The 16,036-nt window shown below is 33.8% G+C and overlaps 1 protein-coding gene across 3 annotated transcripts in view; it reads left to right on the top strand.

Moving 5' to 3' along the window:
* VPS13A (vacuolar protein sorting 13 homolog A) overlaps window positions 1-16,036 on the top strand; it is a 233,138-nt gene that overhangs the window by 78,338 nt on the left and 138,764 nt on the right. For all 3 annotated transcript variants that reach the window (XM_041740166.1, XM_041740174.1, XM_041740183.1), the window contains exons 23-24: window positions 6,801-6,939; window positions 15,731-15,812. In XM_041740166.1, coding sequence (XP_041596100.1) covers window positions 6,801-6,939; window positions 15,731-15,812 — 221 coding nt within the window. The remainder of the gene's footprint in view (window positions 1-6,800; window positions 6,940-15,730; window positions 15,813-16,036) is intronic.

Raw genomic sequence — 16,036 nt, 5'->3', positions numbered from 1 at the left:
AATGTTGAGGAACTGCCCTATTGTTTTCCATAGCATCTGTATCATTATATTCCCATCAGCAGTATGTAAGGGTTCCAATTTCTCCATCTCTTCAGCAACACTTGTTTTCTTATTTTTAAAAATAGTCCTCCCCAATATGTATGAAGTAGTGTCTGATTATAGTTTTCAATTGCATTTCCCGAATGATTACTGATTAGGTAATTTTCAGGTACTTAACTGGCAGTCAATATATTTCTTTGGAAAAATACCTGGTCAAGTCCTTTGCCCATCTTTAATTAAAATTTTTGTTAAGTTGCAGGAGATTTTTTATTTTTCAATATATTATGCATGTTGACTCCTTATCAGATAAATGATTTGCAAATATTTTATCTTTTTGTGGATTGCCTTATTTATCACCCTTTTAATAGTGCCCTTTGATGCACAAAAGTTTTAAATATTAAGTCCAGTTTATCTGTTGCCTATGTTTTGGTATTGTATTCAAGAGATTATTGTCAAATTCAACGTCATGAAATTTCTGTATCATTGTTACAAAGAATTTTATACTTTCAGCTTTCATGTTTAAGTCTTTGATACATTTGGAGTTAATTTTTGGATATGGTATAAGATATGGACTCAGTTTTGTTCTTTTGTATGTGGATATCTGGTTTGCCCAGCATCATTTATTGAAAAGACTGTCTTTTCTCCAATAGTCTTATATTGTTGTGAAAATCATTTGGCCATATACATGAAGGTTTATTTCTGGGTTTTCTGTTTTATTTCCTTGGTCTCTATTTCCTGTGTCTATACCAGAGCCACACAGTTTGGATGACTATACCTTTGTAGTAAGTTTTGAAATCAGGAGTGTGAGTCATCCAACTTTGTCTTTTAGATTGTTTTGATTGTTTGGGGTCGAGATTCCATATGAATTATAGGGTGGCTTTTCTATTTTAAGATACTATTTTGATTTTGATATGAATTGTATTGAACCTGTAAATGCTTTGAGTAGTGACCTCTTAATATTAAGTCTTCCAGTCCATGAACATAAGATGTCTTTGCATTTCTTTGTGTCTTCTGTAATTTCTTTCAGCAGCATTTTGGTAGTTAGCAATATATTTCTTTACTTCCTTGGCTAAGTTTATTCTCTTTGATGTTGTTGTAAATGGAATTGTTGTCTTAATATCCTTTTTGGATTGTTTGCTGTTACTGTATAGAAACCGATTCTTCTGGAGTTGATTTTAATACTCTCTAACTTTGCTGAATTCATTTATTTCTAACTTTGTGTGTGGAATTGTTAGGGTTGTTTTTCTTTTTAAGATTTTATTTATTCATGAGAGACACAGAGAGAGAGGCAGAGACATAGGCAGAGGGAGAAGCAGGCTCCCTGTGGGGAGCCCGACGTGGAACTCGATCCCAGGATCATGCCCTGAGCCAAAGGCAGATGCTCAACCACTGAGCCACCCAGGTGTCCCGAATTGATAGGATGCTCAAACACTGAGCCACCCAGGTGTCCCGAATTGTTAGGGTTTCTACATGTAAGATCACTTCATCTATGAACAAAGATAGTTTTACATGTTTCTTTTCACTTTGGTTGCTTTTAATTTTGTCTTGCCTAATAATTTTCACTAGAATTTCCAGTGCTATGTTGAGTAGAAGTGATTTAAGTGGTCATCCTTTATCCTGAACATAGAGGAAAAGCTTTTGGTTTTTCATCTTTGAGTGTGTTAGCTGTGGGATTTTTCATATATGACCTTTATTATGTTGATAGAGTTTTCTTCTGTTCCTAATTCGTTGAATGTATCTATCATGGAAGTGTGTTGAATTTTTTTTCAAATTTTTTTTTCATCAGTTGAAAGGATTGTGTATTTTTTTCCTTCACTCTATTAATTAACGTTGTGTATTACAATGATCTGTGTTTATATGTTGAACCATTCTTACGTTCTAGGAATAAATTCTGGGTCATAGCATATAATCCTTTGAATGTACTGTTGAGTGTTTTTTGCTAGAATTTTGTTGAGGATTTTTGCAACATGATCCTAAGGGATATTGGTCTGCAGTGTTTTTGAAGTGTTTTTGTTTGACTTTGGTTCAGAGTAATTGTGGCCTGAAAAGGAGCTAGTTAGTGTCCCTTTCTCTAACATTGTTTGGAAGAATTTGAGAATAATTTATATTCTTTTTAAAATGTTTGCTAGAATTCACTAGTGAAATCCTTTAATCATGGGCATTTCATTATTGGGAGATTTTTGATTACTGATTCAATCTCCATACTAGTTATAGGTCTATCCAGGTTTCCTGTTTCTTTCCAATTTAGAGTTTTTGATAGATTTAGTTTTCTAGAAATTTGTCCACTTTATCTTGGTTTTGTAGTTTGTTGGTATAAAATTGTTCATAGTGCTGTCTTCCAATTTTTGTTATTTCGATAGAATTGGTAGTAATGCCCCTGCTTTCATTTCTGATTTTAGTTAAGTCATTTCTCTTTTTTTTATCAGTCTGCCTAAAATTTCAACTCTGTTGATCTCTTTGAAGAACCCCTTCTCAGTTTTGTTTTTTTCTCTATTATTTCTCATTTGTCTATTTTGTTTCTCTTTGATTTTTATTTCCTTACTTGCTTTTAGTTTAGCTTGCTCTTTCTAGTTTCTTAAGGTTAAAATTAGTTTGAGATCTTTAGCACAAGTGTTTACAGCCATAAATTTCCCTCAGTACAGTTTTGCTGTATTCTATAAATTTCGATGTTCTGCGTTTTCATTTTCAGTTGTCTCAAGATATTTTTTCCTTTTCCTTGTGATTTCTTTGACTTACCGTTTAATACATGTGTTGTTTAATTTCCATATATTTTTGAATTTTACATTTTTTCTTCTGTTGATTCCTAGTTTCATTCCATTGTGATGGAAAAAAATTCTTTTAGTAATTTCAGACTTCTAAAAAATTTGACACTTGTGGCCTTATATGTGGTTTTTCCTGGAGATTGTTTTGTGTGTACTTAAGAAAAAACCGTATTCTACTGTTCTATATATTTTTTCGGTCCATTTTGTCAATAGCGTTGTTCTAGTCCTCCCTTTTTGGTTTTCTCTCTGGTTGTTGCATCAGATACTGAAGTCTGTTGACTGTAGATCAGTTTCTTCCCTCAATTCTGTCAGTGTTTGATTCATGTATTTTTGATTGGATGTTTGGTGCATATATGTTTTGTTACATTTTCTTAGTGAAATGACCTTTTTATTATTATAATGTCCTTTGTCTCTAGTAACAGATTCTGACTTTACAAACTCGTTTGACTGCTTTTATTAAAGCTGTTCCTGATTTCTTGTATTTATTATATGCGTGGGATATTTTTTTGCCACTCTTTAATTTTTCAAACTATATTTGTGCCCTTAAATCTAAACTGAGTCTTTGACAGACAACCTATAGTTGGATCTCAGTTTTTTAATCCATTCTGTCAATTTATATCTTGGATCGGGAAGCATAAACCATTTATTTTTAAAGTAATCATTGATATTGAAGGACTTCTGTCATTTTGTTATTTATTTCCATATGTTTTATAAGCTTTTTTCTTATTTCCTCTTTTACTGCTTTCATTTGCACTTAGTTGACTTTTTTGTTGTGATATGGTTTGATTTCCTTCTGTTTTCCATGTGTGCATATTCTATGATTATTTTATTGTTTATTATGGAGATTCCATATAGTATTGTAAAGTTATAACAGTCTGTTTAAAATTGGTACTAACTTCAATTGCATACAAAAATTCTTACTTTTTTCCATCTTTTTAAAAATTTTATTTAAATTCAATTAATTAACATATAATGTATTATTGGTTTCAGAGGTAGAGTTCAGTGATTCATCATCAGTCTTATGTAATACCCAGGGCTCATTATGTGACATGCCCTCCTTAATGTCCATCACCCAGTTACCCTATCCCACCACCTGCTCCCCTCCAGCAACCCTAAGTTTGTTTCCTGTGATTAGGAGTCTCTTACGGTTTGTCTCTGCCCCTGATTTCATCTTTTATTTTTTCTTCTCTTTCTCTGCGATCCTTTGTTTTGTTTAAAAATATCTTTCTTTACTGCTTCCCCCCTTCATTTTGCTACTGATGTCACATATTACATCCTTATATATTGTATACCCATTTAACATAGATTTATACTTTTATGCATTTGTCTTCTAAATCCCATAGAAAATAAAAGGTAGAGTTGTAATAGAAAACTATAATAAGTAATACTTGATTTTACATTTATTATATAAATACCTTTATGTTTCCTGAGATCTTTATAATTTACCTGAACCTTTTTTTTTTTTTAAAGATTTATTTATTCATGAGAGACAGAGAGAGGCAGAAACATAGGCAGAGGGAGAAGAGGCTCCCTGTAGGAGCCTGATGTGGGACTCTATCGCAGGCCCCTGGGATCATGACCTGAGCTCAATGCAGATGCTCAACTACTGACACCCATGCATCCCTATTAGCTGAAACTTTGAGCTCAAGCTCATAAGTAGAGAAATCTGTTGAACTTGACTCAGCTGTTTAGCTGATTTGATCCTAAATAATTTGACTTTAGCTAACCCTTTCACTTCTTTCCTCCAGTACTTTTTCTCTCCCTTGCAAACATTGAAATCTCAGTCAGACATCTATATTGTAATTTAACCAAAGACTCATCCAACACTTGCCAAACAGCCCCAGGGGATCATTATAAGAGAATGCTCATAAAGTAGTGCTCAAGGCTTTGTTGTCTGAAGTATAGGGAGAAGGATAGAGGTAAGTAGTAAATAGCCTGTCTTTGCCCATATGCTGTGGATGTGGCTGCTATTACTTAACTGCTCTTGTCACATGAAAGAGAGACTTCACCCTTCTGTGTTGCTTTTTAAAGTATAGTGACTCTGTCCACTAGCAAACATTGTGTAGTATAGGAAGTCTTGTTCTCCTAGACTTCCCTTCTATTAGGAAATCAAACTGCACTCTAAGAGTCTTAAGGCCAGAGGGATGTCAGGAATTTGGCTTGAGAAAGAGAGAAGGAAAGAAAACCATTCTACCCACTCTGCTGTGCTTTTTTTAATTTTAATTTTTAATTTTTTTTTAATAATCCAGCACTAGGTGTTAAATCCATACCTCGATGGTCAGTTAAAACAAATGAGACAAGAACATAGAATGAGGAAAAGGCAATCTCTTCAAAAAAGGATGCTGAGAAAACTGGACAGCTACCTGCAAAAGAATGAAATTGAACCATTTTCTTACAACATACACAAAAATAAGTTGAAAATGAATTAAAGATCTATATATGAGATCTAAAACCATAAAAATCCTAAAACATAGTGATCTCTTGGACATCAGCCTTAGCAACATTTCTCTAGATTTGTCTGTTACATTTTTTGAAGAAAATATCTTTGCTTTATTTTATTGCCTTTGCACCTTTGTCAAAGATGAGTAGACTGTATTTATGGAAGTCTCCTGGGCTCTCTATTCTGACCATTGATCTGTCTATTCTTTTGCCAATACCAGTATCTTGCTTACTGTAGCTTTATAGTAAGCGTTGAAGTTGGGGGATGTCAATCCTCCATCCTTGTTCTTCAGTATTGTATTGGCTATTCTGGATCTTTTACCTCTCCATATAAACGTTAGAATCATTTTGTCAATATTCATTAAGTAGTGGACTGGGATTTTTGACTTTAATTGCATTGAATCTATGGATCAGTTGGAAAGAACTAACATCTTGATAATATTGAGTTTTAATATCCATAAATAAATATGGTATATCTCTTCACTTATTCATTTCTTTTTTTATTTCATTCATAGAGTTTTGTAGTTTCCTTCATAAAGATCTTATATATATTTTTAGATTTATACCCAACTATTAAATTTTGTGGGTGCTAATGTAAGTGGCATTATATTTAATTTTTAAATTCTCATCTATTGTTTGTATATAGGAAAACAATTGACTGTTGCATATCAACTTTGTATTATGCAATCTTGGTATAAGGACTTATTAGTTCTAGGAGTCTTTTTTTTTTTTCTTTTTAGATATTCTGTGTAGATGACCGTGTCATTTGTGAACAGAATCTTTATGCCTCCCATTCAGTTTATTCCCTTTTCTTGTCCTAATTCATTGGCAGGTACTTCCAGTATAGTGTTGAAAAGGAGTGATCAGAGACCTCTTTACTTTGTATCTAATCTTAATGGAAAAACAGGCTTTCTTACAATTAAATATGTGGCTGTAGGTTTTCTGATGATATTCTTTATCAAGTTGAGGCAGTTCTCCTTTATTCTAGTTCACTGAGAGTTTTTATCATGAATAGGTGTTCGATTTTGTCATGCATCAATTTATATGATCATGTAATTTTTCTTTTAACCATAATTTAGATATATAATGTCATGGAGAAGTTACTTAAACTGGCTAAGCATTAGCTTCCTGATAGGAACCATGTACATAAGGGAAATTCTGAGAAACAGAGAACAGAAATGGATTGTCTATCTTACAGGTTGTGAGAATGTATGATAAATGTATATCAGTGCTTTCCTTAATGTGTGTCATTAATAAATAATAATTAGTAATGATCATCCATCATTGGCAAATAGTAAAGAAATAATAAACATAACATTAAAAATTTTTGGAAAAAAAATGAAGTTAGTTCACCTAATGAGACTGGTCAGTAAGGGCAAAAAGAAATTTGATTGGAGATTGTGGAATAATATGTCTTATGGACTGTGTGGATAATTTTTAGAGCTTAAAATTGCATTTTATTATTTTTGGATATATTAAGGGGGAACAGTTGTGTTTTTAATTAGTGCACTTAAATCAGAATGAAGTTTGCTTATACTGATTTCTGCTTTTTTGAAACAGATTCAAGATTTTTGGAAAGTTACCACTGATTTCTTTACGAATCTCAGATAAAAAACTGCAAGGAATTTTGGAATTGATTGAAAGCATTCCGAAACCCACACCTGCACCTGAAGCATATGCCCCTGCCAAACCATTTCAGGTAATGTTTTTTACAAAATTGATAAAGTACAAATTTAAGGAACTCAACAAATAGTATTTGTAAGAGTCAAAAATTTTGGATAAAATAATTTTATTCGTTTTCAAGAGACCTTTAAAAATTACATTTTACGGGTACCTGGGTGGCTCAATTGGTTAAGCATCCAACTCAATCTCAGCTCAGGTCTTTATTTATTTTTTTTTTTAAAGATTTATTTATTTATTTATCAGAGAGAGAGAGAGAGAGAGAGAGAGAGAGAGGCAGAGACACAGGAGGAGGGAGAAGCAGGCTCCATGCCGGGAGCCTGATGTGGGACTCGATCCTGGGACTCCAGGATCGCGCCCTGGGCCAAAGGCAGGTGCTAAACCTCAGCTCAGGTCTTGATCGCAGGGTTGTGAGTTCAAGCCCCACAGTGGGCTCCATGCTAAACATGGAACTTACTTAAAAAAAAATTGGGGTGCCTGGTTGTCTCAGCCGGTTGTGTCTGACTCTTGTTTTTTTTTTTTTTTTAGCTCAGGTCATGATCTCAGGGTTGTGAGATTGAGCTCTTCCTTGGGTTCTGCAGTGGGCATGGAGCTTGCTTAAGGTTCTCTCTCTCCTCTCACCCCATCCCCCTATGTTTCTCTCTCTCTCTAAAAAAATTTGTTTTTACATTTTAAAAGGAAATGATGAAAGACTTAAAGGTGCAAATAGTAAAGAAAATTACATGATGAGTCTACCTTTCTTTACTTCTGCTTGCAGTGACCCTCCTTAATGGTAACACTGTTAACTACCACTTCTGTAGTTTTCCAGAAGTGTTTATAATTTATACTATGGCATGCTTGTGTGTGGGGGGTGTGTGTGTGTGTGTATTCTTAAAGTTTACATAAATTGGATCATTATACTTCCTGTTCTGAATCTGTATTTTTTCACCATTATCATATCTTATATACCTTAGAGATATTTTCATATTAGCACATACAGATCTTTTTTTTTTTTTTTGTATAGCAAATAATATTGAATTGTGCAAATGTACCTACCATCATTTGCCTCACATAACAGAGTTCCTTTTGATGAACATTCCTATTATTACGAATGCTCACAGTTCTACCCTACTGCTTTTGGCTTCCTCTCTATATATTTGGGTGTATTTTTATCCACTGGATAAATTTATACAAGTAGAATTGCTCACTGAATTTTATATTTTCGTGAACTTTGTCAAATTTTCTTTTTTTTTTTTTTTTAAAGATTTTATTTATTTATTCATAGACACACACAGAGAGAGGCAGAGACACACAGGCAGAGGGAGAAGCAGGCTCCATGCAGGGAGCCCGATGTGGGACTCTATCCAGGGTCTCCAGGATCACCCCCCAGGCTGCAGGCGGCGCCAAACCGCTGCGCCACCGGGGCTGCCCAAATTTTCTTTTTTAAATTGAGTACTAATTTATATTCCCACCAGCAGTAAATGAGTGAAAAAAGGAACTCCTGTGTACGGTTGGTGGGAACAGCCAACATGGAAATAGTGGGGAGGTTCCTCAGGAAACAAACTAGAACTACCATATATGACCCAGCAATCTTACTTTCCTGGTTTTTCCAAAGGAGATGAAAACAGGATATCAAAGAGATACCTGCATTTTCCTTATTAGTGATATTGGGCATCTTTTCCTGTGTTTGTTGACCATCTGTGTGTCTTCTTTGGAAAATGTCCATTTCTTCTGTCCATTTTTTAATTGATTATTTGTTTTGTTGAGTTGAATGAGTTCTTTATGTATTTTGGATATTAACACCTTATCAAATATATTATTTGCTTATATTTTTTCCCATTCAGTTTATTGCCTTTTCATTGGTTGATAGTTTCCCTTGCTATGCAGAAGCTTTTTAGTTTGAGGTAGTCCCACTGGTTTATTTTTGCTTTTGCTGCCTTTGCTTTGGGTATCAGATCCAAAAAGTCATTGCCAAGATTGCTGTCAAGGAGCTTACCTGTCTGTTTTCTTCTAGAAGCTTAATGGCTTCAGGTCTTCCATTCAAGTCTCTAATCCATTTTGAGTTGATTTTGTGTAAAGATAGGAGTCTAGTTTTATTCTTTTGCATGTGGTTGTCCAGTTTCCCCAGCACTATTTGCTGAAGAAACTATCCTTTCCCTTTTGTATATTGGCTCTTCTGCCAAAAATTAATTGACCATTAATGCATAGATTTATTCCTGGTTTCTCATTTTTGTTCCATTGATCTATGGATTTGTTTTTATGTTGGTGCCAAACTGTTTTGATTATTATAGCTTTGTAACAGAGCTTGAAGTTAGGAAGCCTGATGCCTCTGTGTAATATACCACTGGACTTTTGATAGAGAGTGCATTGAATCTGAAGATTGCTTTGAGTAGTGTGAACTTTTTAACAATATTACTTTTTGCAATCCATAAGTGTCACATATCTTTCCACCTATTTATGTCTTCAGTTTCTTTCATCAGTGCTTTTATGGTTTTCAGGGTACAGATTTTTGACCTCTTTGATTAGGGTACAGATTTTTGACCTCTTTGATTAAATTTATTTGTAGGTATTTTATTCTTTTTGATATAGTTATAAATGGTAAATCTTGAAATAAAGTATGACATCTAAAATGTGTGCTTTACCCAAATAGTTTCCATTAGTTCTTTCCCTTTTCCTGTAGCTTTTAGAATCAGCTTTTCAATTCTATGAAAAATTTCTGCCAGGATTTTGATGGTGGTGATTTTATTGTATAATTAATTTGGAGAGAATTCACATTTTAACAATACGAATCTTTTAGTCTATTAATGTGATATGTCTTTTCATTTATTTAGGTCTCTTTAATTTTTTTCCTAAGTATTTTGTACTTGAAACACATTTGCTTCACATATTTTGCTGTTCTGTATCCTCTGAAAATCCATATATTGAAATCTTAACCCTAGTACCTCAGAATGTGACTGACAGTATTTGGACATAGGGTCTTAAAAAGTGGTTAATATGAGGCCAGTAGGGGATCCCTCGGTGGCGCAGCGGTTTAGCGCCTGCCTTTGGCCCAGGGCACGATCCTGGAGACCCAGGATCGAGCCCCACGTCGGGCTCCCAGTGCATGGAGCCTGCTTCTCCCTCTGCCTATGTCTCTGCCTCTCTCTCTCTCTGTGACTATCATAAATAAATAAAAATTAAAAAAAAATATGAGGCCACTAGAGTGGGTCCTAATCCAGTTAGGGTGGCATCTTCATAAGAAGTAGAAATTCAGACATAGAAAAAGACACCAGAGATGCACATGTACAGAGAAAACATCATGTGAGGGCACAGCAAGAAGGTAGACATCTGCAAGCCTAGGAGAGAGACCACAGATAAAACAAATTATGCCAACACTTTGATCTTGGACGTCTTAGCCTCCCAAACTATGAGAAAATAAATTTCTATTGTTTAAACCATCCAGGCTATGGAATTTTGCTGTGGCAGCCTTCGCAAACTAATACAGCTTTTGGTACCAGAAAGTGAAGTGGTGTTGTAATAAACATGTTGTAGTGAGTTTAAAACTGGATAATGAGTAGAGCATGTAAGAGTTTTGAGGCAAGGTGATCCTTGTTATAAAGTGGTAAAGAGCTTAGCTGAATTGTTTTTTAGTGGGGAACTTGTAAATGATGAACTTAGATATTTAATTGAGATTTCCAAGCAAACTGTTTAAGATATGGTCTTATTTTTGCCTAATTGCTTATAGTAAAATGCAAGAAAGAGATGTTTTTAAGAAGGACTTGTTAATAAGCAAGTTGGTATTAGAACTTAAAGATTTGGGAGAAGTGCTCAGCCTATCCATACTGCAAAAAATGGGAGTGTGTTACAGAGAGAAAACCAAGAGCATTTTGCACAAAACACTTGATAAAGGGATTAAGGGTGTGACTGCTGTAACCCACCATTTTAGCAGAAGCCAGGAATAGAGATGGGACTATGCCAGCTGAAGTACTGCTAGCTTAGACTAAAAAGGGCAGAGTCAGGACAAAATGAAGAAAAAAAATCCCTTGAAGTTCTGGTACTACAGGGTAGGACAGTGGGGCCATCCATCTGGGAACATACTTTATTCTTCAAGAAAAAGGAAAAGAATGATCCCGAAGGCTATTCTGAGATCCACAGAGGTACTACTACCTACATGGGCCCAAAAGACGTGGGTTTTGGGGCCCGAAGTTCCCCTGGATTTCTGAAAATGGTGCCACTTTCTCAAGTTTCAGTGGTTCAGGCTGCTGCTACCCATGACTTCAATGGCAGGAATGTAGTTAGTTTTATCTTATTAAGTATAATAATAGCTATAGCTTTTTCTTACATATTATTTCCCAGCTTGAGGAGGTAACTCCTTTATTCCTAGTTAGCTGATAGTTTTGTGTCATGATTATTTGTAGCATTTTATGTAATGCTTTTGCTCCATCTATTGTAATCACACTGTTTTCTCTATTCTTTTAATATGATGAATTACATTGATTCTAATGTTAAACTAGCTTTACATTCCCAATATAAACCTCCTTTGTGATATATTAACATTTTAGTACATTGTTGGATTTATTTGCTATTTTTTTTTTTGTTGAGGATTTTTATATTTACTGCAGGATACTGGTTTATACTTTTTTCTTGTTACCTGTTTGCGTATGATATCAGGGCAAGTCCAGCTTCATTAAATGAATTGGAAAATGTTTTCCTCTTATGAGATTTTTTGTAAAGAATTGATACTATTTCTGTCTTAAATACCAGTGAGGCCATGTATGCCTGAAATTTCTTTATTGAAAGGTTTTCAAGTTGTTTAATTAATTTTTACAGGACTGCTTACAGTATCAGTTTATTCTTGCATGAGCTTTATAAGATTTTGTCTGTTAAGGAATTTGTTTATTTCAACCAAGGTGTTGAATATGTGGAAGTAAGGTTGTTTCTAATATTTCCTTATGCTTTAGGCAACTTTAGGATTTATAATGACATTTTACTATTCATTTCTTATCCAGCACTTTTCGGATCCAGAATTTCTCTTTGAGTTTTTCTTATGTTGTCTTTTCATTGATGTTTTCTATTTGCTGTGATATCATTGTTCTGGTTTCTTTTAGCTCTTTCTCCATGGTCCTTTTCAGCTTTCTGAGTATATTTGAGGCATTAAGAAAAAAATCTTTCATAGTAAGTCCAGTACCTTGCTTCCTTCTGAACTGTGTATGCTGCTTTTGTCTGTGTATGGGCTATTCTTCCTTGTTTCTTTGTATAGATTGTCCTGCTATTGTAATCAGACAAAAAGAATTATGAGAAAACTCAGACACATATATTCATTAACATAGATGCAAAAATCCTTAAAAAATACTACAACCAAATAGTATGATATATATAAAAAGGATAATATACTATAAACAAATGCACTTACTTTATGAAAGCAAAAGTGGTTCAACAGTCAGTGCTATCAGTCCTATTCATGGAATAAAGGAGAAAAAATATATGACCATCTCAATAGAAAAGAAAAAGTATAGGCAAAACCAGCAGTTATTGATGATGTTCCCTCTTAACAAACAGGGAATAAAAGAATGTATCTTCAACCTGGTAAGGCACATCTAGGAAAAACCCATAGCTAGTTTTTGTACATCATTTGAAAAAGACTGAGTTTTCCCTGTAAGATCTGGAATAGTTCAAGAATGAATGCCTTTTCTCACCACTTCTATTCAAGTTGATAGTGAATGTTCTAGCTTCTGCAGATGAATCAAGAAAAATAAAGATAAGATTGGAAAGAAAAAGTAAAACTGTCTTTATTTGTAGGTGAAATGATCATGCAGAAAGTCCTAAGGAACGTAGAAAAGTAATATTCGTAATAGTAATAAGCAAGTTCACAAAGTACATTATCAATGTAAAGAATTATTTCTAAAGATGAACGAAAAAGAATATTCCATTCATAACAACATTAAAAAGGGCTAGTCAAGAAAAAATTAACAAAAGAAATACAACACCTGTAAACCTAAATCTGCAAAACATTTCTGAAAATGATATTCATAGTCAAGGATTGGAGGCCTGACCACATTGAGATGGTAGTCCTCTCCAAACTCTGTAGATTTCTCACAACCTCAATCAGAATACAGAAGATTGCTTTTCTGGAAATTAACAAGTTAATTATAAAGTATATATGGTCATGTAAAGGACACATATTAGCCAAAACAATTTATTTTATTATTTTTAAGGTTAATTCCGGTATAGTTAACATACAATGTTACATTCATTTCAGGTATAAGATACAGTGATTCTTATCTTCAGTGATCTTCAGTGATGAGCACTTCCATATATTACTCAGTGCTCATCAAAATACGTGTACCTTTAACCCTCTTCACCTGTGTCACCCATCCCTTTCTTTCCCATTAACCACCTCTGTTCTGTATAGTTAAGAGTCTTTTTTGGTTTGTCTTTTTCCCTTTGTTTCTTAAATTCCATGTGAGTGAAATTATATGGTATTTGTCTTTCTCTGGTTTATTTTGCTTAGCACTGTACTCTCTAGATCCATTCACATTGTTGCAAATGGCAAGATTTCATTCTTTTTTTATGGTTGAATAATATTGCATTGCATATATATACCACATCTTCTTTATCCATTCATCTATCAGTGGATACTTAGGTTGCTCCATAATTTTGGCCAAAACAATTTTGGACAAGAATAATGTTAGAGATTTTCTAATACTTGATTTCAAGATTTATCTTATACTACTTTATTAAAGAAAGTGGGTTTTCTTTTTGATATGAGGATGAACTACAGATCAATGAAATAGAATGAAGTCTGGATATAAATATACAATGTATACATGGTTAATATATATTTGATTTCTTACAAAGGTGCTGACCTAAATAAGTGGAGGAAATGTGCTAGTTCTTTCAATAAGTGATTTTTGAAAAACTAGATTTCCAAGTGGAGAAAAAATAAACATAAGAGATTTAGTTTGAAATGGAACATAGACATAAATGTAGATGCCCCCAAAATATAATTTCTTTAACAAAAAACATAAGAGAAAATCTCTAAGTACTTTGTGGTAGGTAAAGATGTCTTGGGATAAAGCACAAATGAAGAAGAAAAATTGATGAAAATTAAAATTTTCTACTTTTAAAAATGAAAAAGGCAAGCCATCTAATTGTGAAAAATATATGCAACACATTATGTACAAAATACTTCATCCAAAGTATATAAGGAGACCAATAACCCAGTAAAAGATTAGCAGACATGTTGAAAAGGGGTTTAATTTTATTACTCATCAGGAAAGTGCAAAACAAAACCATTCTATCCTTGATGTAGATGTAGGCTTTTAACTATAAGAAACATACTGAAGGGTTGCTGGAGGGGAGGGGAATGGGATTATTGGGTGATGTGCATTAAGGGGAGGGCATGTGATATGAGCACTGGGTATTATGTGCAACTGATAAATTATTGAACACTACATCTGAAACTAATGATGTACTATATGTTGGCTAAATTTCAGAACATTAAAGATGAAAATTAGGACAGCATAGTTTTGGGGGGTATGCCTAATGATTGAGAGGTTTCTACATTAATGGTAATGTTCTATTCCTAGTTCTGAATTTTGAGTGCATGGGTGTGTTTTCTTCATGAATACTTACTGAACCGTATACTTAGTTATGTAGTAGTTTTATGTTTCAATAAAAGTGTTTTCCCAAAAACAAATATGATTCAGAGAAGGACAAACTCATGAACCTGTGATATGATATGTAACTATAACACATTTGTGAAATTCTATTTAAAGCTAAGGTGAAATTGCCAGGAAGATTGCCAAAGTTTAAAATGTCTGAAAATACCAAGCATTTATAAGGCTATGGGGCTATACAAACTAATCTGCTGATGTTAGTTTAATGTTTTCCAACTACTTGTGAAAAGTTTGATACTACTTAGTAAGGTGAACATACACAATTCGACTCTGATATAAACACCATAAAAAAATCTTACATAAGAGCACCTGCAGGCATGTTCATGGATGCTTATGGTGGTTCTATGAGTAAAAGCAAAAAATTTGTAAACAATACAAATATATATCAACAGTGTAGTGGACATATGAGTAGTGGCTTATTCATCAGATATGCAATATAGTATAGCAGTGATGGATGAAATTGAAAGGTTTTTTTGTAGAAGACTGTTCTAAGAAAATATATAATATTATTACCTTTTTGTATAATTTAGAAAGAAGCATAGGATACACCATGTTGTATTTAGAGAATCATTCATAGGGAGCTAAAAACAAGTAAATAGAAGTAAAATCAATCAGTTGTAGGGAATGTAATCAAGGAGAATCAAAGAGGTGCTTCTAGGGAAAGGTATAGGACTGCTTAGTTTTTTGGCCTGGGTAGAAGATTGAGGTATGTCTTTTCTTATTATTTTATTCAATTGCATTATATGTTTTTATGGGCTGTATTTCCCAAAGCAGTAAAAAAGTCAGTTTAATGAAATGCCTCTCAAAAAATGAAAAGTAAAACTTCAAATTTCCCAACTCCGTAGGTTTTAAATATTGGGACTGGTTATTTCCCGTGGATGTCCTAAGATGGTTTTCTTCTTCAGTGAGACGTTGAGTGAACACAGAATCTAAGATCTTTTCCTACTCAAAGCCTGTCAAAACAATTAATACACAATTTTACGTGTATATTTACCCTTAAAATTGTAAAAGCACTTCTTTAAATCTATATTTTATAATTTACTTAACTAATTCTGATTGGCTTTTTTTCTTAGTTCAAAGTGAGATTTTTTTTTTTTAATATTTGTCAAAATTATCTTAAGACTTTGAGTAAAAATCTTTGTGCTAATTAACAGTGAATTACTTTTCTTCCAGATTCAAAGGTCCACTTCTTTGGGAACATCACAGATTTCACAGAAAATGCTTCCTTTCTTGGAGCTTCCATGTGTTGAAGATGGTAAAGTGAAACTGCTTTTGCTGTTAAATTTTATTTTGTGGGGCACCTGGGTGGCTCAGTCAGTTAAGCATCTGACTTTGATTTCCGCTCAGGTCATGAACTCAGGGTCATGAGATCAAGCTCCACTTTGGGCTCCATGCAGGGCACAGAGCCTGCTCATGATTCTCTCTCTCTCTCTCTGCCCTTCCCCACCCCCAGGTGGCACATGCACATGCACTTGCTCC

The sequence above is a fragment of the Vulpes lagopus genome, chromosome 2, assembly GCF_018345385.1.
Source record: "Vulpes lagopus strain Blue_001 chromosome 2, ASM1834538v1, whole genome shotgun sequence".
NCBI lineage: Eukaryota > Metazoa > Chordata > Mammalia > Carnivora > Canidae > Vulpes > Vulpes lagopus.
The sequence above is the reverse complement of the archived record's forward strand: the minus strand, read 5'-3'. Positions and strand labels throughout refer to the sequence as shown.